The sequence below is a fragment of the Vicia villosa genome, linkage group LG1, assembly GCF_029867415.1.
Source record: "Vicia villosa cultivar HV-30 ecotype Madison, WI linkage group LG1, Vvil1.0, whole genome shotgun sequence".
Lineage (NCBI taxonomy): Eukaryota > Viridiplantae > Streptophyta > Magnoliopsida > Fabales > Fabaceae > Vicia > Vicia villosa.
The window spans coordinates 216,725,096-216,746,391 of record NC_081180.1 but is presented as its reverse complement, the minus strand read 5'-3'; the positions used below and the strand labels follow the sequence as shown (position 1 = coordinate 216,746,391).

The window sequence follows — 21,296 nt, the reverse complement described above, 5'->3', positions numbered from 1 at the left end:
TATTTCAGGTTGGAGAGCACCACCATTAGATGGATTGGTGATGGAAGGACCAACTGCAGAGCTTGTACTAGCAGGAAATGCTTGCACCGAATGTTGTACTGATCGTGGAGAACGGGTGGGACAATCAGAGATAATATGGCCCCGCTGCTTGCAATAATTACAAAACTTCTTACTGCAACTCTGAACAAAATGTCCAAATTGTTTGCAAGAGAAACATTGGACATGTCGAATATCACGACCTTTACCTCTACTCTGAGGAGCATATGCAAACATAGCAGACTCAGAAATGACAACATCGTGAGATATGGATCCTTGAGTAGCAAGATGTTGTTCCTCTCTAAGAAGTTCACCAACACATGTATCTAAAGAAGGAACAGGATTCCTATTCAGCAAAGCACCTCTGACAACCTCAAATTCTGCACGAAGCTTCATGAGAAATTGATCTCGCCTACTAGTATTATAGACCTCTTGGACATTCGCGAGAGAACTCTTGGGAACATCAACATGTATAATCGCAGAGTGTTCTGTCCACAAATTCAAAAAACCAGAATAATATTCTTGAACATACATATTGCCTTGTTTGTAATTGGCAATGTCTAGCTCCAACTGAAAACGTTTGTCCGCATTGTCTAGGTTATAGATACGCTTCAAGTAGTTCCACATTTCTTGGGCAGTGGAAAAAAATCGCAAATTATTAATCATGTGAGGATCAATAGTACCGAGAATCCAAGTGATAATCTGAGCATCTTCTATTTCCCATGCATCTAAGTCAGTTGTCTCTAACGGTGCCAAAGAGACATTGTCCAAGTGACTCCATAATCCTTTCCCTTTGACATACACCTGAAACTGAAATTCCCAAACAAGATAATTATTTCCGGTAAAACGAACACAAATATGATCTATCTCTTCTTCGGAAGCCATAATATCAGAGATGACTTAAGAACAATTTTGTTAACGTAACAATTTTGTTAACGTGAAACAAGAAACACCAACGAAACACTGAAGAAAATATTTGCCGACACCAAATCAACACCCCAATTCAGGATACTCGCCGACACCAAGTCAAAACCCTAATTCAGAATACTCGTCGACACCGAGTCAAAACCCTAATTCAGAATACTTGCCGACACCGAGTCAAAACCCTAATTCAGAATACTTGCCGACACCGATACGATAACACGATCAAAGCAAACACGATTTGCAAACAAGGAGGAATAACAAAATTGTAACTTATGAGCACTACCAAAAACACGATTGTAAGCACCCGAGATTAGAATCGCAATCTTGGAAGAGATTACCGAGAACCGAGATGATTTCAATTACCGAGAAACGAGATCTACCGAAACGATTTCAAGAGCGACCCAGTGGGGTGTCGCTTAATAAAGCCAAGATTAACCTAAAACTCACAGGTTTGATCGAAAACCTACTGATACCATGTCAACAATTCTTGGCTTGATACTTTTCTCATTATTATTTCTCGTATATATAAAAGTTACAGGGCTATATCGGTAATTACACTAAATAATTACATTTAAACTAATTCCTATTCACATTTTAAACCGTCCGCGTGAGAGAAGGTGTGTTGTGTGAATGACCTTTAAATCTAATCAGATGGCAATTAAAGCATTTGGAGTTCATTATCATATGATGGACCACCATCATCATGCGTTGTTTCTCTTGATGCCGTTGTTGGATCTTTCCCAAAAATTCATAATTTATGCTTAAATATACACTTATAAAAATTGTAGTTTAAAGGTTTAAATTATGGTCCAATAAAACATTCTTAATATTCATTGCGTTGACTAAATATTTGTATTATTTTAATTATACAATTTTTTATCAAATTTGATTTCAAAATTATGTCAAAATATCATCTGTCTTTTTTAGAATAGAAATTCTATTGGTATATTCTGTTTTTCTCTGAGCTACAGAAACATATAAAACCAAATCATAACACAAAAATAGCCAATACATTCCTATTTCACTATTTTTATACCTTACAACTACTTTGTATCTTGATTTAGTTTTCTTTTTCCTTAAATATCTCTCTCAACAAATTAACCAATTTAACATTCTTCACCAAGAGTTATACACCCTTTTGGCCTCATCCCTTCTCCAAGGGCAATGTGGTTCCATCACCCTCAAACTTCCTAAGCCTTCATGCTTTCCATGCTCTTTTCTTGAAGTTCCAAATCTTCATTAAAAACATGAATAGCATAAAATCAAGCAAATTTTCTTTGTTTCTCTCATGCTCAAACCTCATCAAATGTTAGTTATATAGATTCTATAATAATTCACATTATTTTGTATTAGAAATGGATAAGAAATCAACACTTCTAATGAAAAAATATGAGGTAGGACGCATGCTAGGCCAAGGAAATTTTGCCAAAGTTTACCATGCAAGGAACATAAAGACAGGACAAAGTGTTGCAATTAAGGTGTTTAACAAAGACATGATCATGAGGGTTGGTTTGAAGGAACAAATCAAACGTGAAATCTCGGTGATGCGCCGCGTTAGACATCCTAACATTGTCGAATTTTATGAGGTCATGGCAAGCAAAACAAAGATATATTTCGCAATGGAAATCGTGAAAGGCGGCGAGCTTTTCAGTAAAGTTTCCAGGGGGAGGTTGAGGGAAGATGTTGCTAGGAAATACTTCCAACAGCTTATTGAAGCTGTTGATCATTGTCATCGAAGAGGGGTTTACCACCGCGATCTTAAACCGGAGAATCTCCTCCTCGATGAGAATGGTGATCTCAAGGTTTTGGATTTCGGCCTTAGCGCGTTGTCCGAATCAAAAAATACAGATGGTCTTCTTCATACAACGTGTGGAACTCCGGCTTACGTTGCGCCCGAGGTTATCAAGAAAAAAGGCTATGATGGAGCCATGGCAGATATTTGGTCATGTGGTGTAATTCTCTATGTACTATTAGCAGGTTATCTTCCTTTCAGTGATAAAAACCTAATGGACATGTATAAGAAAATCTCAAAGGCAGATTACAAGTGTCCGCAATGGATTCGTCCTGACGCGAAAAGGCTTATTAGTAGAATCCTTGATCCTAATCCAAGAACAAGAATCACCATTAACAAGATAATGCAAAATAGTTGGTTTAGAAAAGGGTATAAGCATATCGAAGGACCACAGTTACCGCCTTTATCGCCTACGCGAGGCGATATCTCAGATGTTTACAATGCATTTGATGATATATCATCACCATCAAGCTCTAATGGAACTCCAAGAGCAATGTCGGTTAAAGACTACGAAGAATATCCAATGAAACCGTATTGTTTCAACGCGTTTGATCTCATATCGCTCTCTTCGGGGTTCGATCTTTCTGGTTTATTCGAGAAAGATACGAGCGAACGAACACATGCAAGATTTTCTACTAAAAGACCACCCTATGTAGTTGTGGCGAAACTCGAAGAGGTAGCGCAATTAGATGGTAGGTTTAAGGTTATGAAGCAAAATGGGATTGTTAGGCTGGAAGGAGTTGAGGCAGGGATAAATGAACCACTCAGTATAGATACAGAAATTTATGAAGTTACTTCTTCATTGTACATTGTTGAGGTAAACAAAATTGCTGGAGATATATTGGAATATAAGAGATTCTGGAACCAGTTCTTAAGGCCTTCTCTAGATGAAATTGCTTGGGTTTGGCAAGGATATGAGCAGATCATATAGTCATGCAGCAACCGCAATTGCGACTGCAATATTATGGATTTTGAAGTCTCTGCGGTAGTTTGACTGTAATGGCGGTATTTTCCGGCAATATATATCAGCTAGGAAAATATTGGTAGGCTTGTTTTTTTTTTCCTAACACATGTTGCAACCTTGTTCTGAATGCTCCTCCATCTTTTATAGAGTTTTTCTTGATATGTAATATTGAAAAAGAAATTATGTATATAAATGTGGTTTCTTTTTCTGTGAGATTTATTGAAATGGTTACTGTATTGTTAAAAATGTAGCCAACTTTGTGGCTTGCATATATAGCAGTTTGAACATTTAAATAGTGGTTTTTGTTTCATATAGAAATACTACTTGAATTTTCATCCATGATTACTTCCCAATATTATGTCAAACTCTGAATCTACATGTATTGAAAAATTCTTGAGTTAGTTAGCAGTATTTCTTGATTTCTGAGTCAAACATGAGTATAATCTTATTTTTAAAAGTTGTCTCAAAAGATAAAAGTGGTTGACCATTTATATACAATAAATGTTAATGAATTTGATGGAACCTCATTCTCAAAAACTAAATCATAAAATTGAGTGTGTCCAAACGATTGGTCATTCCATCATTTGGTCATGGAAAACGTGATAGATGTCTGGAACGATTTGAAAGAACGCCTCTCTCAAGGTGATTTGATTCGTGTATCAAAATTGCAACAAGAAATTTATGCTCTCAAGCAAGAGAACTTGCCGAGTCCACTACTCTTGTGAAGCTATGCGTACTAACCGGTCATAAATTCGGATATTATACCTTTACCTAAATTGTATAAGGTTTTTTCAATGGTGATTCAACATGAACATGTTGATGATATCTCTCAAGCATATAGTTCCACCACCTTATTTGCAAGAATTTAAATTCAAATTCTGCAGACCATAAATGCTAATGCAACTAAATAATCGTCAAAACTAAAATTCCGACCTGCCGGATTCGAACCAGCGACCTAAGGATTCCAGCTTCCAACTACAGTCCTCCGCTCTACCAACTGAGCTAAGGTCGGTTGCTTGCAGATGGTGCAGTTTTAGTTTATATTACCTAAAAACTGAAGTTACAAATGATCTGAATCTGTAACTCTTTTATGGTTTCCTTTTACATGATCATTTTTCAGGTAATTGAAATGTAATGGTTTGTAGTGGAGGATTTTTGCTATGCGTCGTTGTCGTGAGTGAACCCTAAGGACTACCATATCAATACACATGAAGATACATATTGATATAGTCGAAGGAAATACAACTTTCAATCAATCAAAACAAATAAAGGCCAAACTATAATCATAACATATAGTCTTAATCGATATCAAAACAAAATCATAGAACATATTAAAATAAAGGCTTTCATTATTTTAAGACATCCATTACGACAACAATCATATGAAACATTTTATATGTCTCAATTTTTCTATTAGCAAATAAATTAGTATAGAATCTATCTTTAATAACAATATTCTAAAATAAAAATGAACTTTATGAAATATGTTGAAATACTTTATGAAATTAACTTATCTCACAATATAATTAGTACAAAGTTTATTTTTATATTTAATGCAATGGGTTTATAAGACAATATACTTTATGAAATAGGTTGAAATATTATTTGAGTGATTTATCTCACAATATTGTTGGGTTGAATACGAGGATAGAGTACTCTAGAAGGGGGTTGAATAGATCTTTTTCTAAAAAATGATTTTCAAAATCAGAGTTTAAAATTCACAAGAGCATGTTTAAAAACATTTTTTAAAAAATTAAATAGATTTACATATGAATTCAATAATAGAATTATAATTAGACGATGAATCAAACAAATAACAGGAAGGTAATTAATATAATTAAATTCAAACAAAGATGCTTAAATGAAATTTGGTTAATTAATACAACTATAAAAAATAATTGATTTTCATAATAATAAGTGGAAAGAAATGTTTAGCTGACTAGATCGAACATAAACCCAGACTTAAACATTAAATCACAATGAGCAATAAATCTAATCGCATGCTAGAAAGAGATTAAAACTTAAGAACATGCCATTTCTATGAAAAAATTAAAAGAGTGAAGGATAGAGAAAATGTACAACAAATTTATATTGGTACTGTGTCATCCTCGCTTGCAGTTAGTCTAATCTCCAATCGCAAGCCATCAAAAACTCTTTAGTCTTTCATTAATTTAAAATTTACAGTTGTTGTTTGGTACAACAGATAATCACAGACAATCTAAAGACTGAAAGCAACTGCTAAGTACACAGATCACAATCTTGATTCTACTTCTTTTGTACATAACTCACTAGGTTACAAATCCTTTAAGATGTTCACTTACCCTTGAACCAACTCACCTTCTTAGAAACAAAGCACTCTGAGATTTTGTCTAAAACGATTTTCACTCGATCCTACCGACATTCCCTCGTTCGAGTCTTTGAACTTGTTGAAGTACTTAGAAACTCCAATCTTTCGTTTTCAAGGATGTTTACACGATCCTAGCAAAATTCTCTTGGGAAGAAACTCCTCTTCTTCTTCCTTGAATGTCAATCTCTAAACTACACAAGTACAATCTAATTCTTCAATCTAAACAATAAAAATCTTCACAAAATATTAGAACACTATTGATGTCTCACATTATATCTCATAATATTTCTTAGAGATGAGCAACACACACAACAATGGTATTTTTCTTATATGTTGAATATGAAGTTTCTTACAAAGATTCTCACACAACACTTTTTCAAAACTCACAAAATCAATACTAAATTTTTTTCTTCAAGTTTGAATTGAGAGAGATAGTTTATGCGATTGAAAAAAACACTCAAATGTTTTTCAAAGATTATGAAAGTTATGAGATGAGGGGGAGAGAGAGAGAGAGAGAGAGAGAGAGAGAGATATATATATATATTATAGGTTATGTGTATGCTAGAAATAAAGCACTAAAATAGTGTAAAAAGAATTATTTTAATCAAGTGAGAGAACAACTTAAATAGACAAGCAGCAAAACCCTAAAGATTAAGGGATACCTAAGGGTGGAAAACGAGCATGCTCGTCCCGTTTAGACCTACCTGCAAAAAAAAAGGGCAAAAATAGTTAACAGTGCGACCTTAAAACCTTGGCCCACCGTGCAAAAAAGATAGGGCAGTGTAGGGTAGGCCCATGAACACTGAAATTCTGATTTCCTAAGATATGTCGAGACACTGGTCTCTAAACAAGACACAATGACAAGGTAAATACAATTTAAAGGTGCTGAAAAGTTAATGAACACACAGATTTGTTCACCCAGTTCGGTGTATAAAACACCTACATCTGGAGGCTACCAAACAAGGGATAAGTCCACTATGATAGTATCAATTCAAATTCCTATGTAATCAACATCCTGTTTACTGCCTTCTCCCTTAATCACTACCCGTGATATACTTCTACCTAAGACTCACCTAGGTATGAGACCCTTCTCAATCCCCTTCAATCACAACTGTGATTATCAGTTCAAATACTTTAGAAGAGACACTTCAAGGACACACAATCGCCCAATGCTTAAAAGTTTATGAAAGATTAACATAACTTACAACACAAAAGAGACATTTATTCTCTTATATCATAATGATATTAGAAAGACTCAAAATTGACAAGAATGCACAAAACCTAAACAAAGAATAATTAACACACTCTCAGTTCCAAGTTACAATTACATTTGTTGCCTTCTATTTAAAAAAAAAAATTCTGGACTGGATTGGGCTTCAAAAACTCAACAAGGACTGCTAAAAAATCTCCAATATCTTTTCCACATAGAAAGGGCTTCAATCATTAGTTTCTTAAATAATCTCCATATTAAGAAACTAAGAATACATCTTGAAAACAGATAAAATTATTTATCCTTAAATTAAGCACCACAAAGGATTGTATAATATTCTCAAAATATTCTACATTTGAAAGAAACTAACAGATTCCAAAAGTCCAACTGTACACATACGCGATGTCGTATGGTCCTACATAGGACATATCACTCGACATGTTTCTTTAGTTGATATAACATCTTGTTAAACATGTTTCTCCGTAAGTTAGTTTTACCAAACATAATGTTAATCATAAAAATAGAGAATTAACAATCTCCCCCTTTGGCTTATTTTGGCTAAAACAACTTAATACTCCATGCACATACAAACAGGAGAACTAAGGTTTGAAAATAAATCAAACACATAAAATTCTCAGCCCAGTTAGTTTTATGTCAAGACATTGTGTCTGACATCTCTCCAACACATTCCAATCTAGAACAGGTACTCCCCCTCAACAACTGCTAAGTAATACTTCAAAGAATCGGAAAATTCTCCCCCTCAATAGCAGCAGGAGATACTACTAGTAGCAAAAGATACTACTACTCCCCCTTTTTAGCCAGAATATGACAAAGGCATGCCAACCACACCATAACCACAATAGCACATAAACACTACCAACAAACCACAAGGTGCTAACACATGTTCTGGGCATTAAACCCTTACAAAATCATAAACCAATAAAAGCAAGTACACAAAGAAAAACAAAACCAAGCCATAGAAGCAACAATCATGCATCTGCATCAACATCAGCTAGTTCATCAGCGTCATACTCTTCTCCTTCTCCATCAGCATCATCACCAGCAGATGCATCACAATCAGAAGCAACATTCTCACCATCAATATCATCACCATCTGATACCAGATATCATGAGAGCATCAATGATGTTGTGACATCTTCAACAACATCTGGTCAGAACCATTGTTGGTTCCATGATTTCAGTATTGGCTAAATTTGACTAAAATAACCAAAGCATTATAGACCTGGAGATACAAACTGTAAACATAAGATATGCCAGTAGAATATGCAGTTACAAATCAATTCTCCCCCTCAAGAGGAAAACCTAATAACTTCCCAAGTTCACACATCAGAGGCAGTAGCAGCAGCAAATAAGACCATAGAAGTCCAACCTCACTCATGAACAAGATGTGAGAACATCTTATATGAAATCCTTGCACATAGAGCACCACCACTCCAGTAGCACCAACAAGCATGAAATGATATCATACTCCTCCTCAATAGTGCAAGTTCATATAACTCTTTATTAGTGTAACCATGTAGTACCTATAACTCATCAATAGTGCAAGTTCCTATCCCACTGTTTTTACCAACAACAAGTAGATCCTTGATTTCCATATGCTCCAGAACCTTAGAAGTGGTAGTCATATGTTAAAGCTTTTTATGGGACATCCTTGTTTGCTTCCCAATATGGCATTCACCACAGATTCTTTCTTCATCAATCTTCAGCTTGGGAATACCTCTAACAGCTTCACTTGATAAACATTTCTTCATACATTTCAAGTGTAAGTGGTCAAGCTTTTGATGCCAAAATTAAAATTCATCTTCATTTGTCATCAAACAAGTGGAAAGACATACAAATTCTGGAGGACTTCATAGATAATAGTTATCTCTTGATTTGGTTCCCTTCATGATAACTTCACCTTCCTCATTTGTTACTAGGCATTCAGATTTAGTAAAGTTAACTTTGAGACCTTGGTCACACAGTTAACTAATACTTATCAAATTAGTAGTTAGCCCCTTAACAAACAAAACCTTATCAAGATTAGGTTGTCCTGTATGGTCCAACTTTCACACCTTTTATTTCACCTTTTAATCCATCTCAAAAAGTGACATAGCTAGTAGAATATGGCTTAATATCTACCGAGAATTTATGGACACCAGTCATGTGTCTATAATAGCCACTATCAAAGTACCAATCCCCTATAGAATAAGCTCTGAGAGACGTATGAGCTATGATTGCAGGCACAACCTTTTTGGGAGTCCACTTCTTCTTTGCTTTAACAACAATCTGTTCTTTTTTAGGTTGTGAAATAAGTATGAGATAATCATATAATCTGTAATATAAGGGTTTTATATGAGCAAATCTTCCATAATAATGACATATGCATCTTTGATTCTTACTTCCTAAGAAATTCTTTTGATGTCTTTGAGGATGTTGGAACATTTGATCTGACATCTTCTATTTTCATTTAGCTTGAACAAACTTCACTTCAGCCACCTTACTTTTGATTTCACCTTGATTATTATACCCAATACCTTTAACATTTCCAACATTCTTCCCAGGTTGAAGAATCTCATCCAGCATATCAGAACTACTATTAAGCATTCTAGAAGACTTAGTCATATTGTCCAGTTTTGAGTTGAGCAATAGAACTTCACTCTTCAGTTCAGAGATGGTAGACAGGTGCTTCTTTTTTTCTTCATGAAGTTGTGCAACAACTTTGGGGCCGCTGAAACGGCCAGGTCCATGAAGGTCCAGTTCCTGGTAATAGATTGCTCGTCTTTGTATCAATGCATCCTCGGGATACCCACTCTCGTCGAACTGACATCCGTCCCCTCCACGGTCCATCTAAAAATGAAATATTACACCTTGAAGGGCCTCATCGCCACGCTGCACGGCGATATGGGAGAAGCAAGGAAATGCTTCAAGGATGCGTCAAAGGGCCTAAACTCCATCAACACCACAAACAGAGGTAAAACGCCCATCCCTTCTAGCTCGGAGGATCCTAAACAACTGCTCTGCGTCGATTCTGTCGATCTTGACAGTCGATTCTCCTGAGACCAGTGTATAGACCAAAACGAGCACGAGTCGTCGCCATCCGCAGCGAGCATTGATCAAGAGACCACTGATCTCCTTTGTCCTATCCCCGATGGAGACTTCAAAATCATTCTCCCCGGGGACGATCCGAACAAGGGAGTGAAGATCGGAGCTGGCATTCCCGAACTCGCCAGGAAACAGTTAAAGACCTACCTCCGAGAGAACGTTGGGCCTAGAAATCTAACTTATATAGTGACTAACTTACATATGACCTCAAAAAATTTGAGACAACTCTATAAATCGTTAATTGGATTGATATATACTATACAATAAAAAATTGTTTAAAATATGAATATTTTAAAATTTAATGAAAAAGATGGTTATTTGTAGTGTTTTAAAAACCAGACCGGACCGGCCGGTCAGACCGGTTGAACCGGGAACCGGCCAGGTAACCGGTCTGGTTCAATTGTTAGATCGGATATGTCATTGAACCGGTGTGAATCGGTAAAATCGAAAAAAACCGGTGGTTTAATTGCATTTTTTATTTTTTTTATTTTAAAAACTTAAAACATCATTATTTTAATTATTTTAATGAAAAATTAAAATAAAACAGAATAAAATAAAATAAAATAATAAAAAAAAAAAAAATTTAAATAAAATAAAGATGTTTCGGATGCGATTAATTTTGTTGCAGATGAAGAAGGAGATACCAACACTAAAATAATTTTTTCTTTGAAATTAAATTTAGTAGACAACGAAGTTACTTTATTATAATTTATTCAATTAGATTATTTTGCGATTAAATTTTGTTTGTAAATATATACTTTGAAATTTTGTACTGTTTTATTATGTGCGATACCTATGTTTAAAATTTGAATTTAAATTATGAACTTGTGAATTTATTTAGGATATGATATTTTTAAAAATTTTAAGTGCCAGTTATATATTGTAGAGACCGAATCATCATGTTCAACATGTTTTATATCTATATAGTTTTATTATAACGACCGGTCTATTCAACCGAGTTATCCGGTTTAATCCGGTTTAGTCATGCGGTTCGACCAGTGACCCAGTGGTTCGACCAATAAACCAGTGATCCAATACCCTCACCGGTTTGATATCCGGTCCGGTTTTTATATTTGAGAAATTAAACATGGTTATTTTAAAAAACATACTCAACTTAATAGAAATAATAAAACAATTTATAAAACTATTATATTTTTGGATTTGCTTTTTTAAATATTTGGATGATCTATAAAAATATTATATTAGGAGATATGATTTTCTATTTTATATGTGTTTTTACCAATATTATTTCATACGTCAGGTATCCAACTTCTCTTCTTACACTTTCTGCTGTCCATAGTGGGATACGAATTTCCTTTATAATATTCAGTTTGATTAAGTTCAAATTTCCAAACTCGTGTCAATTAACCATTATATAACCAATTATTATATATTATAATTATAATTAAAGACCCAATTAGTCCAATCTTGAGAAGAAACATAGGAGTGCAAGATTAGTTAACCGTGAAGTGATTGTGATAAGTATACATAGGGCATTTTCATATGTGACTTTTTAAATAGTTTTTTGTTTTTGTTTTGGAAAAAGACTTTTAAGTTTGATTAGCTTATCTTCTTATAAAGTTCTAATTTGATTCGTTTTCTTATCATAATAATAACCACTTATCTTATCATCCACATATTATATTCATTAATCCAAGGTTGCTTACCTAACAACACCTGTTTTGCTTTTATTATTCCAACAATTAACTCAAGTTGTCAAATGAATGATGTGACCTTAATATGTATCTTTCCATGAAAACATATATTGCAAAAAAAACTTTTATATTAAGAGAAAATGGGTGCTGCATTAACAGTATAAAATATACAATCAATCACTAGTATGTATTTTATTAAAATTATTTTTTTATTTAATTTTTTTTAATAATCATATACTCATGAATTTCTATTAAATGACAGTGTAAAATTATTTTACATTACCTTTTAACTCTTATATTAATTATAAAAAATATATGGTTAAATATATCTTTCATTCTCTTAAATATTTCATTTTTTATTAACTTTTAAAAAAAAATTTAAGAATGATCTTTATCAAATTTTACATCTAGACTTTTGATTTCTTGCAATTTTGCGATAATTTTTACAAATTAATAATAATTTAAGCGACGATTTTAGCATAAAAAAACCAAAAATATAGATGAAACTTTTAAAGAAGATCATTCTTTAAAAATAAAAAAATTAAAAAAATTAAAAATAAAATATAAGATATTTATGAAGACCACGAATATATTTAGAACAAAAATATATTATGTTCATTTTTTGAAACTGAAGGTGTTTGATAAGTATTTAATTGATGGATAAGTGTCTTAGCTTGTGGTTCCTCCAATTATGTTTGTTTAAGATAAGGAAGCATATGAGACATATATTTCTTCCTACTTTGCTTCTAGGATTAGTTTGAGGTGCGTAGGGTTTTACTTGTAGTTCATAGATGATTTTGGACCATTGTCTAGTAGTCCCAACGTAATTAATATTCCCGATTTCATTAGTTGAATAATAAAATAGTTGAATAAATCTAAAAGGTTTTTTTTCTTGTATTAATTTCACTTTAGATATAAAGTAGGCGGGTAATTCAATTCTTAATTGCCATATAAATTATTAGTTTATGGTTTAATTCTTTATATTTTTTATTAATATAAATAAGTTGTTGCATTCACATAACTTATAAAAATTAGCACCGACATACATGCCGTTTACAAATGATATAGTCCTATTTAGAGAGTTAAAAGAAAGTCTATATAAGAGGTTTGAGACGAGTTTTAGAAATACATGGTTTTCGCGTATGTAGAAGTAAGACGGGGTATATGAAATGTAAATTCAAGAAAAGAAAAAACGTTTATAATCTAGAGGTGAAAGTTGGAGACTATATCATCCATCAAGTCATACTGTTTAAATATCTTGGATCAGGAATACAAAATAATGAAGAAAGAAGAAGATATAAACCATAAAATTCAAACTAAGTGGCTGAAATGGAGGAGTGCTTCCGGGATTCTATGTGACGGCAAGGTACCGCTCAAGCTGAAGAGAAAATTTTATCGAATTGCGGTAAGACATGTGATGTTGTACGAGACAAAATGTTAGACACTTAAGAATCAATATGAGAATAAAGTAAGTGTAGTATAGATGAGGATGTTGCGTTGAATGTGTGGTAAAGCTAGAAAGGATATGATTAAAAATGAAATTATTATAGTGTTACGGTAGCACTTATAGTAGAGAAGATGGTGAAAAATAGATTTAGGTGGTTTAGACATGTAGAGAGAAGACTTATAGATTTTGTAGTAAGGAGAGTTGATCACATGAAAAGAAGTTAAACAACTACAGAATAAAAACATAGTTCTGAATAAAATATTATGACGAAAGTTGATCGATATAGTCGGCCTCATTTTATGGGACAATATTTGATTGTTGTAAATAATTTGTTGATATTTATAAATAAATAATTTTTAAAAATATCAAAATAATTAAACATTGCAATGGAAAATATTTATGGTTTCTTTTTAGATATAAAACTCTTAAGGCTAGAAAGATAATAAGTTAAATGTTAAAAAAATGAATTTAATTAGAAAAAAATATATAGAAATGGTTAACGTGGCAAGTAATAAAAAATTTATTGGAAAGATAAATTTGAATGAAGTTAATAATGTAGAAAATTGGCTTCGCGTACGGTAGAGGAATCCGCGCGTTGGATAGGCTCAGTAGAATTTGTGCAATTTTGGCGTCTGATGTCAGAATGGCTCATATTATACTTTTTAGGATAGAAAATCGGCTCACAAGTTAAACTCACAACTTTGTCATGACATGTAGGCGTTTTAAGTCATCCGAGTTCGTTTCAAGCCCAAAACAACATTTTAATATTTTCCACAAATTTAGCAATTTTTGTTTTATTTTCTACAATTTCAGTAATTTTTGTTTTATTTATGTTTTTGAATATTTCTTGCATTAGGGTTTCTTTTCAATATTTAAACACTTTTGAGACGTGGTTGTGTTAGCTAGGAGTTTCGACGCCAAGCTCGGTTTGACATGATAAGTAAAAAAAATGAAATATGTTTGGAGATGTTCTGGGTTTTTCGACAAAAAAGTTGTTAGGTCCTAGTCAAGGTCACCCTTGCATGAGAGGAAGATGTTAGATGGGATTTAGAAATATTTTCTAAGTTTCAAGTTACGATTCGACGAACAGCGATTCTGAAGTTGCGTTCGACAAGACGTTTTGAATTTGAATAAGGAATAATTGTTTTCATCCTTTTCCAGTTTTCAAGAGGAAACGCGTATAATCTCAAGATAAAAGGAGGACATGGCGAGCGAAACGTCTCATTCTTTGGTAAAAAGACCATTGATAGTAGTTATTTTGACTTAGTATATAGAGGGGTCTTTGTGTTAGGATTTCCGTGTGTTCATTCGTTGTACAAAATCTCACAAATACTCCAAGTATCTGCTGAATTGAGAAAAAAGTCATTTAGAATGTACGTGCAAAAACACCATATTTACATTCCAATTTATATTTTATTTTACAATTCTTGAATTTACCTTTTATTGTAATTTACTTTTAAAAGTACTCCTTATTGCCTTTCCTTTACATTTCTGCAAGTTATATCATTCGAAACGAACAATCCCTTAACCATGAACGTTGTCAAAATGTTCATTACTCAAGAAAACATAATCTAAACAAATAGCACATGTCCTAGGATTCACTGGTTGATCCTACAAGTTAATCATTTCATTGGAGACTAGAGGTTGTTTACCAATTTTCACGGTAAACACGTTGTCATGTATCTTTTATCATAATAAAATTCAAGATTTTTCTGACACAGGATTCCAAAGTTTTATCTGATAGGTTTGTTGCTTGCAAACTTGTGTTTTTGTTCTAGGCTTATTGCTTTATAATCCTTCTAGATTCTAACTACGTAAGGGTGTATCATAGTAGGTTTTCTCCCGTTTCTTTTTGTTGATTGATCATCCATCGAAGATCAATCGGTGACCAGAGCAGACCTTGAGAGAATTACAACGACTTTTACCATGACACTAACTACTTTGACTGAACAAATGACGAATTTAACAAATGAGATGAACAACGCCAACAACAACAGGAACCGCCAAGAGATATGAGACAAGAACAGATTTAGGTTTCGCGGGTGAAAATAATTGTGTTATTATTGTTGAAGATTCGAGTTATGAAGAAGAAGAACCTTACGAGGAAGAGATAGTTGATCATGAGAATCGACGGTATAACCATGACTATCGAGTGAAGGAGGATATCTCATTGTTCTATGGAACAATGGGAGTGAACGAGTTTCTGGATTAACATATCGACTGTGAGAAATACTTCAACGTTATGGACGTCCATAAAAACAAGCAACTTAAGATGGTGGCGATCAGGCTGAAGAGTACAACTATTATCTGAAGGGATAAGCTTGTCGTTCAGAGGCAGAGACAAAGGAAGGGCCAGTCAGAACTTAGTGAGGAATGAAATGATTGATGTTGGAGCAATTGTTACCAAATGATTATGAACATATTCTTCATAAGATGTATATTGTTTGTGTTCAAGGCAAGAAAACTATGACAGAATACACAACAGAGTTCCTACATTTTTTTAGCGCAATGAACTAGGAGATTCATAGAGCTGGAAAGTGGCTTGATACATCAATGGTTTAAAGGGATCTCTGCATAGAAAATGAATTTATAGACTGTATGGACTATGGATAAGGCATCCAGTCTAGTTTTAAAGGCAAAATTGATGGAGAAATCCCCTCAAAATCTCCCATCTTTTAGGTATTCTCCCCATAATAATTTGGAATCAACAGGCGACAAGGAAAATAGTATAGCAAATAGGGATTCCAGCTTTAGGAATAAGGGAACTAGCATCGCTAACGATATGTAGTAGTTTAAAGCACCAATATAGAGGCAGAATAATCCATATGCTAAACCCTTTGGAGACATGTGTTATCGTTGTAATGGAAGAGGTCATGGATCAAATGTTTGTCCAACAAGAATAGTCGTTGTTGCAGAAGAAAGGGAAGAGGAAGAGAAAAAAGAAGAACATGCAGTTAAGAACGATAAATATGCATGGGTTGAGTTTGCAGAGGAAGAATTTGATGAAAGGGTAAATTTTGTGTTGCATAGAAGTTTACTATCATCCAATGTTTGATGGCAGCTCAAAAAAATTTCATTAGGGAAGTTTACTAGCATCCATAGAAGTTTTCTTGATGGCATCATATTTTGTCTACATTGCAGTAAACCACTCAAGAATAGCCCATGCTTGTTTATTAATGGTTGGCTTAATACATGTTAGGAGAAGGGTTAGATCAATTCTTGGTTAGACAATGTCATCTTTGACTCTAACTAATAAAGGATGTGTATTATGTGGGTGAATTTTGTTAATAGGAGAAATACCCAATATGGATAAGAAATTAAATGAGTCATAACACGTGTTATAAGTGAGGGTGGTTTGATTTATCAAGTCTGACAAAAATTTGTTGTTTGAATGTAGAATTTGCAGGGGCAATGACTTGAACATGACCAATTGTAGCTTGCGATGTTGTAGAAACCACGATAGTGAATACTGAGTTCACGAATGTAGATTTAAAAAGGCTATATAATATCATGTTAGAAAATGATAATCAAGAAGAAAGAGAAAAGGAGAGAGTTGAGAGTTTGTTAGACACTGAAAAAATAGTTTGTTATTTATTTCGGTTTACAATATGCCTTACTTATAGTTGGTTATGGAAAGCCAACTTGTAACTCAAATCCTAGCTGAATCAAGGGATGGAGATTTTGGATATATACTGCAACTTATGAAGCACGGACATCTCTAAAAGTATGCGTGTGGCGGTGTCTGACACGTGTCGGTGTCCGACACGTGTTGGAAAAGTCAATCAAATGTCAAAAAAGTCAAATAATTGTTTCCAAAAAATTAGTTTTTTTCTTTACTTTGATATATTTTGATTCAGACAAATTGTATTTTTCTTTTCCTCTACACACTTTATATATTTTCTAGACAAATCTCACACACGGATAAAAGGGTTAAACATGTATTTAAGAATGTTATCAATGAAGAATTAAATACATTAATTTTGATTAAAATATTTTTAACTCTTTTGATATTAGATGAATGATTGAAACTCGTATATTATGACATATATAGCAGGATCGATATCCTATGTTTGACATGTCAGTGTCAGAGTGTTTGTATTTGTGTCATGTTGCAGTGTCTGTGTCGGAGTCTGTGCTTTATAGACTACAACACATAAATAATTCAGCCAAAGAGTTTACTAAAATTAAAGTTTACACGGGAGTTAAATGACTTTCATAAGCTCGTATTAACTCAAGAGTTTGACAACATTGATTGATTGCAAGCATTTCATACCAAATCATTGTACTAACTTGTGATAGCTTTTGGAGTTGCAACTTGCAAGTAACATTATTAACATGAATGAATGAATGAGAGGCATTGCAAGGTAAGATACAGCTTTCATTTACATTCACTTCACGAGTTGTTATGTTGCTTCAATAGTTACAAAGTCTCTGTTTGTTCTTATTGCTTAGAGCAACACTGTTGCCAAATTCTTAAGCAAACTTCACTTTGAGATGCATAATCCTCAATTTCACAGCATTAAAAATGAACTTAATTCTAACAAAAACTAACAGAAATCAAGACATTTTTGCAGTGCGTCATGGAATAGCACTAAACTGTTTCGTTATTTTCTCACTGCTTGCTGTAACAAGCAAAAGTAATATACAAGTACAGAACAATGCACCAAATGAAAAAGAAAAAAAAAACATAGAAAAATATCCTCCATTAGCTAAATTTCAATTAGCAACTTTTGTATATAGCAATCTAATGCTCAATTCAAGGAGCAAATCTAAAAGGGTGGTGGCCATCCAGGTGGGAAAAATGATCAATCATCAATTTATCATACACAATCTAAAAGAGAAAAAAAACAAACAGAAACAACCTTGTTCTTTTCTCCATTTCACTCTTCGGGTAGAGAGCGCGGCGAATCCATCTCTGATAGCAGGTTGTGAACTGGTTCAGAAAGCACGCGGAGTAATGTAGGCTCGGCAGGTGGTAATGACAAAGCTGAGGAAGTTGCTGATTCCGCGGCCATCAAATTCTGTAAACCCGGTTTCAAGTCTTCGTTACAGAATCTCTCGTATTCGGCTCTGTCGCCTCCTTTTTTCTTCAGCTCGACAACAACCAAAGAAGGTGTAAGTTCGAATATCTCAACAGCAATAGTCAATGGCCCCTTCACACCTTCTCTTGTACCCTCCAAGCTCACCCTGCAATCCTTCTTCCTTACAGAAAACCTAACCAACTGAGCAATCTCCTCCAATTTTGATATGATCTTTGAAACCGGCGCAGCAGTCACAATCCTGTTCTCGTCTCCGCTTTCCTCAAACAAGCCAGAAAGATCAAACCCGGGTGAGAATGAAATAATGTCAAAAGCATTCAAACTAGCCGGCCTCGGCAAAGGTGCATTTCTCCTCCTAGTCTCAACCTCAGAATCAGATTCTATTGATAAATCAGAAAAAGACGCCACCGATGCTACCGACGCAATCGATGTTACAGAAGCCGTATCATCCTCAATGTCGCCGAAATTATCATCAATACTACAAAGCCTATCATCCTCAACATAGAACTTAATCTGTTTAAACCCCTTCTTGAACCACCTATTCTCCATAATATCAGGAATAGCAATCCTTGTATCCGGCTTCGTATCAAGAAGCCGAACAAGAAGTTTCGATAAATCCGGCGAAAACCACCTCGGACACCGAAACTCCCCTTTATAAATCTTCTTATACATTGCCATAACATTCTGATCATGAAAAGGCAAATAACCAGCCATCAAAACAAACAAAACAACCCCACAAGACCAAAGATCAACCTTAGCACCATCATACCCCTTCCTAGCCAAAACCTCAGGTGCAACATAAGCAGGAGTGCCACAAAAAGTATGAAACAAACCATCCTGTCTAATCTGATCCGACACAGCACTCAAACCAAAATCAGACACTTTCAAATTCCCATTCTCATCAAGCAACAGATTCTCCGGCTTAAGATCCCTATGATACACACCTCTAGCATGACAAAACCCAACCGCGGAAATCAACTGCTGGAAATACTTTCTAGCAACCTCTTCCTTCAACCTCCCCTTGGCAACCTTGTTAAAAAGCTCGCCTCCACGAACATACTCCATCACGAAATAGATCTTCGTCTTCGTCGCCATTACCTCGAAGAGCTGCACGATGTTGGGATGACGAACACGGCGAAGAATCGAGATCTCGCGTTTAATGTGGGCGACCAAACCACCTTTGAGAATCTTCTCCTTGTCGATCACTTTTATGGCTACGCCTTCACCGGTTTTGAGATTCTTCGCGTAGTATACCTTGGCGAATGTTCCATGGCCGAGGAGCTTCCCGATTTCGAATCGACCCAATAACAGATTCGAAGGGTCCTTCTTGTTGTTGTTTGGGGTGGTTTTGAATTTCTGAGAAAGCACGTCAGCCATGGATGACGAAGAAGGTAAATCTAATCTAATTGAATAGAATCGAATCGAATCTCAAAATGATGAAAAACGAGAATGGAGGTGTTTTTGTTTTGATTGAGGTTAAGGTTAAGGTTAGGATGTTACGATGTTTTGGTTGGGGAATTGGAGGATGAACGAGGTTGTGGTTTCAATTTGTTTGATGTTTTCTATGTGAGAGAAAGAAGAAGAGAGAGAAAGAGAGAGTGAGTTTTTGTCTCAAATTAAGAGAGAGAGAATGATAAAGATGCTTTTATAAGGGGGAGAGTATATACTACTATTAACTTTTTTTTATTTATTTTATATTTTTTATTGTTGAGTAAAAAATATTATAATTTATTTCCTATTTTAGTTATAATTATATCAATGAGTCGATGCCACGTAACCATCAAGTACATTCCTTTATTTATATTTTAAAATTTATCTTTTTTCTAGATGATTAAAAAATAAAAGGAAGTATTATTATTTTTATTTATTATTGAGAGCGCGTGAAGGAGGAGAAAAAGGAAATTGTGGGGTTAATTTGAATTGAATTTGGTTGTATTATAAGATTCTACAATCATGAGTTACGCATACAGTTGTTTCAAGCGATATCATATGTGTTTATTTCTCTTTTCAAATTGTCTGCAAAGAATGATCTGTAAAATATTGAATGCACCTCTGATTTTGAGCAGGCGAGAATTGTACAGCAATGAACTTTATTTTCTATTTAGAAAAATATATTAAATTTCTTTCTTTATTTTTAATCAATCCATAATCAAAGTGAACAGATCGGATTTGATTTTAAAATTTAATATATATATATATATATATATATATATATATATATATATATATATATATATATATATATATATATATATCCTATTTTTCAAAAAAAAAAATTAATATAAATCTCATATATTAAAATGAAAAGAAAAATATGGGCAAGGCCAAACCCACAAAGAAGCCAAAAGAAGAAATAGCAAAAACTAATGAGCAAATTTAAAATTGGGCATTCCCAATTTGTTCAAAGTAATTTCTTTTCTAATAGAAATAGGGGGAATTCCACCAAAGGAAACCTTCAAGAGAAAGGGCTATCTTAGCTAAAGCGTCGGTGTAACACCCCGTAAATTCTTATTTATTAATTTAATTAAGTTTTAAATTAAATTATTGGAGTTAACATTAATGAATTATTTAGGAAATAATGAAATATTAGTCGTTGGGCCAAATGGCGGTGTTAATAATGTGGGGGGTTGCTAAGCATGTGAGCCCATTACTAATTTATTTTATGTTTTCATAAAATAAGAGAAATTGAGAAACTAAGGAAGGGAGAAACAAAGAGAAGCTGAAAGAGAGAGTAGAGAAGATACGTGAAAGAAGAAGAACCAACGAGGAAGAGGGCC

At 34.0% G+C, this 21,296-nt stretch overlaps 2 protein-coding genes and 1 non-coding gene across 3 annotated transcripts; 1 reads left to right on the top strand and 2 right to left on the bottom strand.

Moving 5' to 3' along the window:
- The first annotated feature begins 2,066 nt into the window (after positions 1-2,066).
- On the top strand, positions 2,067-3,927 carry LOC131622489 (CBL-interacting serine/threonine-protein kinase 20-like). Its single transcript, XM_058893529.1, has one exon. The coding sequence runs from the start codon at positions 2,316-2,318 to the stop codon at positions 3,681-3,683; it is 1,368 nt and encodes a 455-aa protein (XP_058749512.1). The 5' UTR covers positions 2,067-2,315; the 3' UTR covers positions 3,684-3,927.
- A 716-nt stretch (positions 3,928-4,643) lies between these two features.
- TRNAY-GUA (transfer RNA tyrosine (anticodon GUA)) lies at positions 4,644-4,728 on the bottom strand. Its single transcript is given in 2 exon segments — positions 4,644-4,679; positions 4,692-4,728. It is a non-coding gene; the product is annotated as a tRNA-Tyr (tRNA).
- A 13,109-nt stretch (positions 4,729-17,837) lies between these two features.
- LOC131644879 (CBL-interacting serine/threonine-protein kinase 12-like) lies at positions 17,838-20,147 on the bottom strand. The gene has a single exon (XM_058915491.1). The coding sequence runs from the start codon at positions 19,894-19,896 to the stop codon at positions 18,361-18,363; it is 1,536 nt and encodes a 511-aa protein (XP_058771474.1). The 5' UTR covers positions 19,897-20,147; the 3' UTR covers positions 17,838-18,360.
- Positions 20,148-21,296: the final 1,149 nt, after the last annotated feature.

Coding starts and splice junctions, on each gene's coding strand:
- LOC131622489 (XM_058893529.1), top strand. CDS start 2,316: ATGGATAAGAAATCAACACTTCTAATGAAAAAATATGAGGTAGGACGC.
- LOC131644879 (XM_058915491.1), bottom strand. CDS start 19,896: ATGGCTGACGTGCTTTCTCAGAAATTCAAAACCACCCCAAACAACAAC.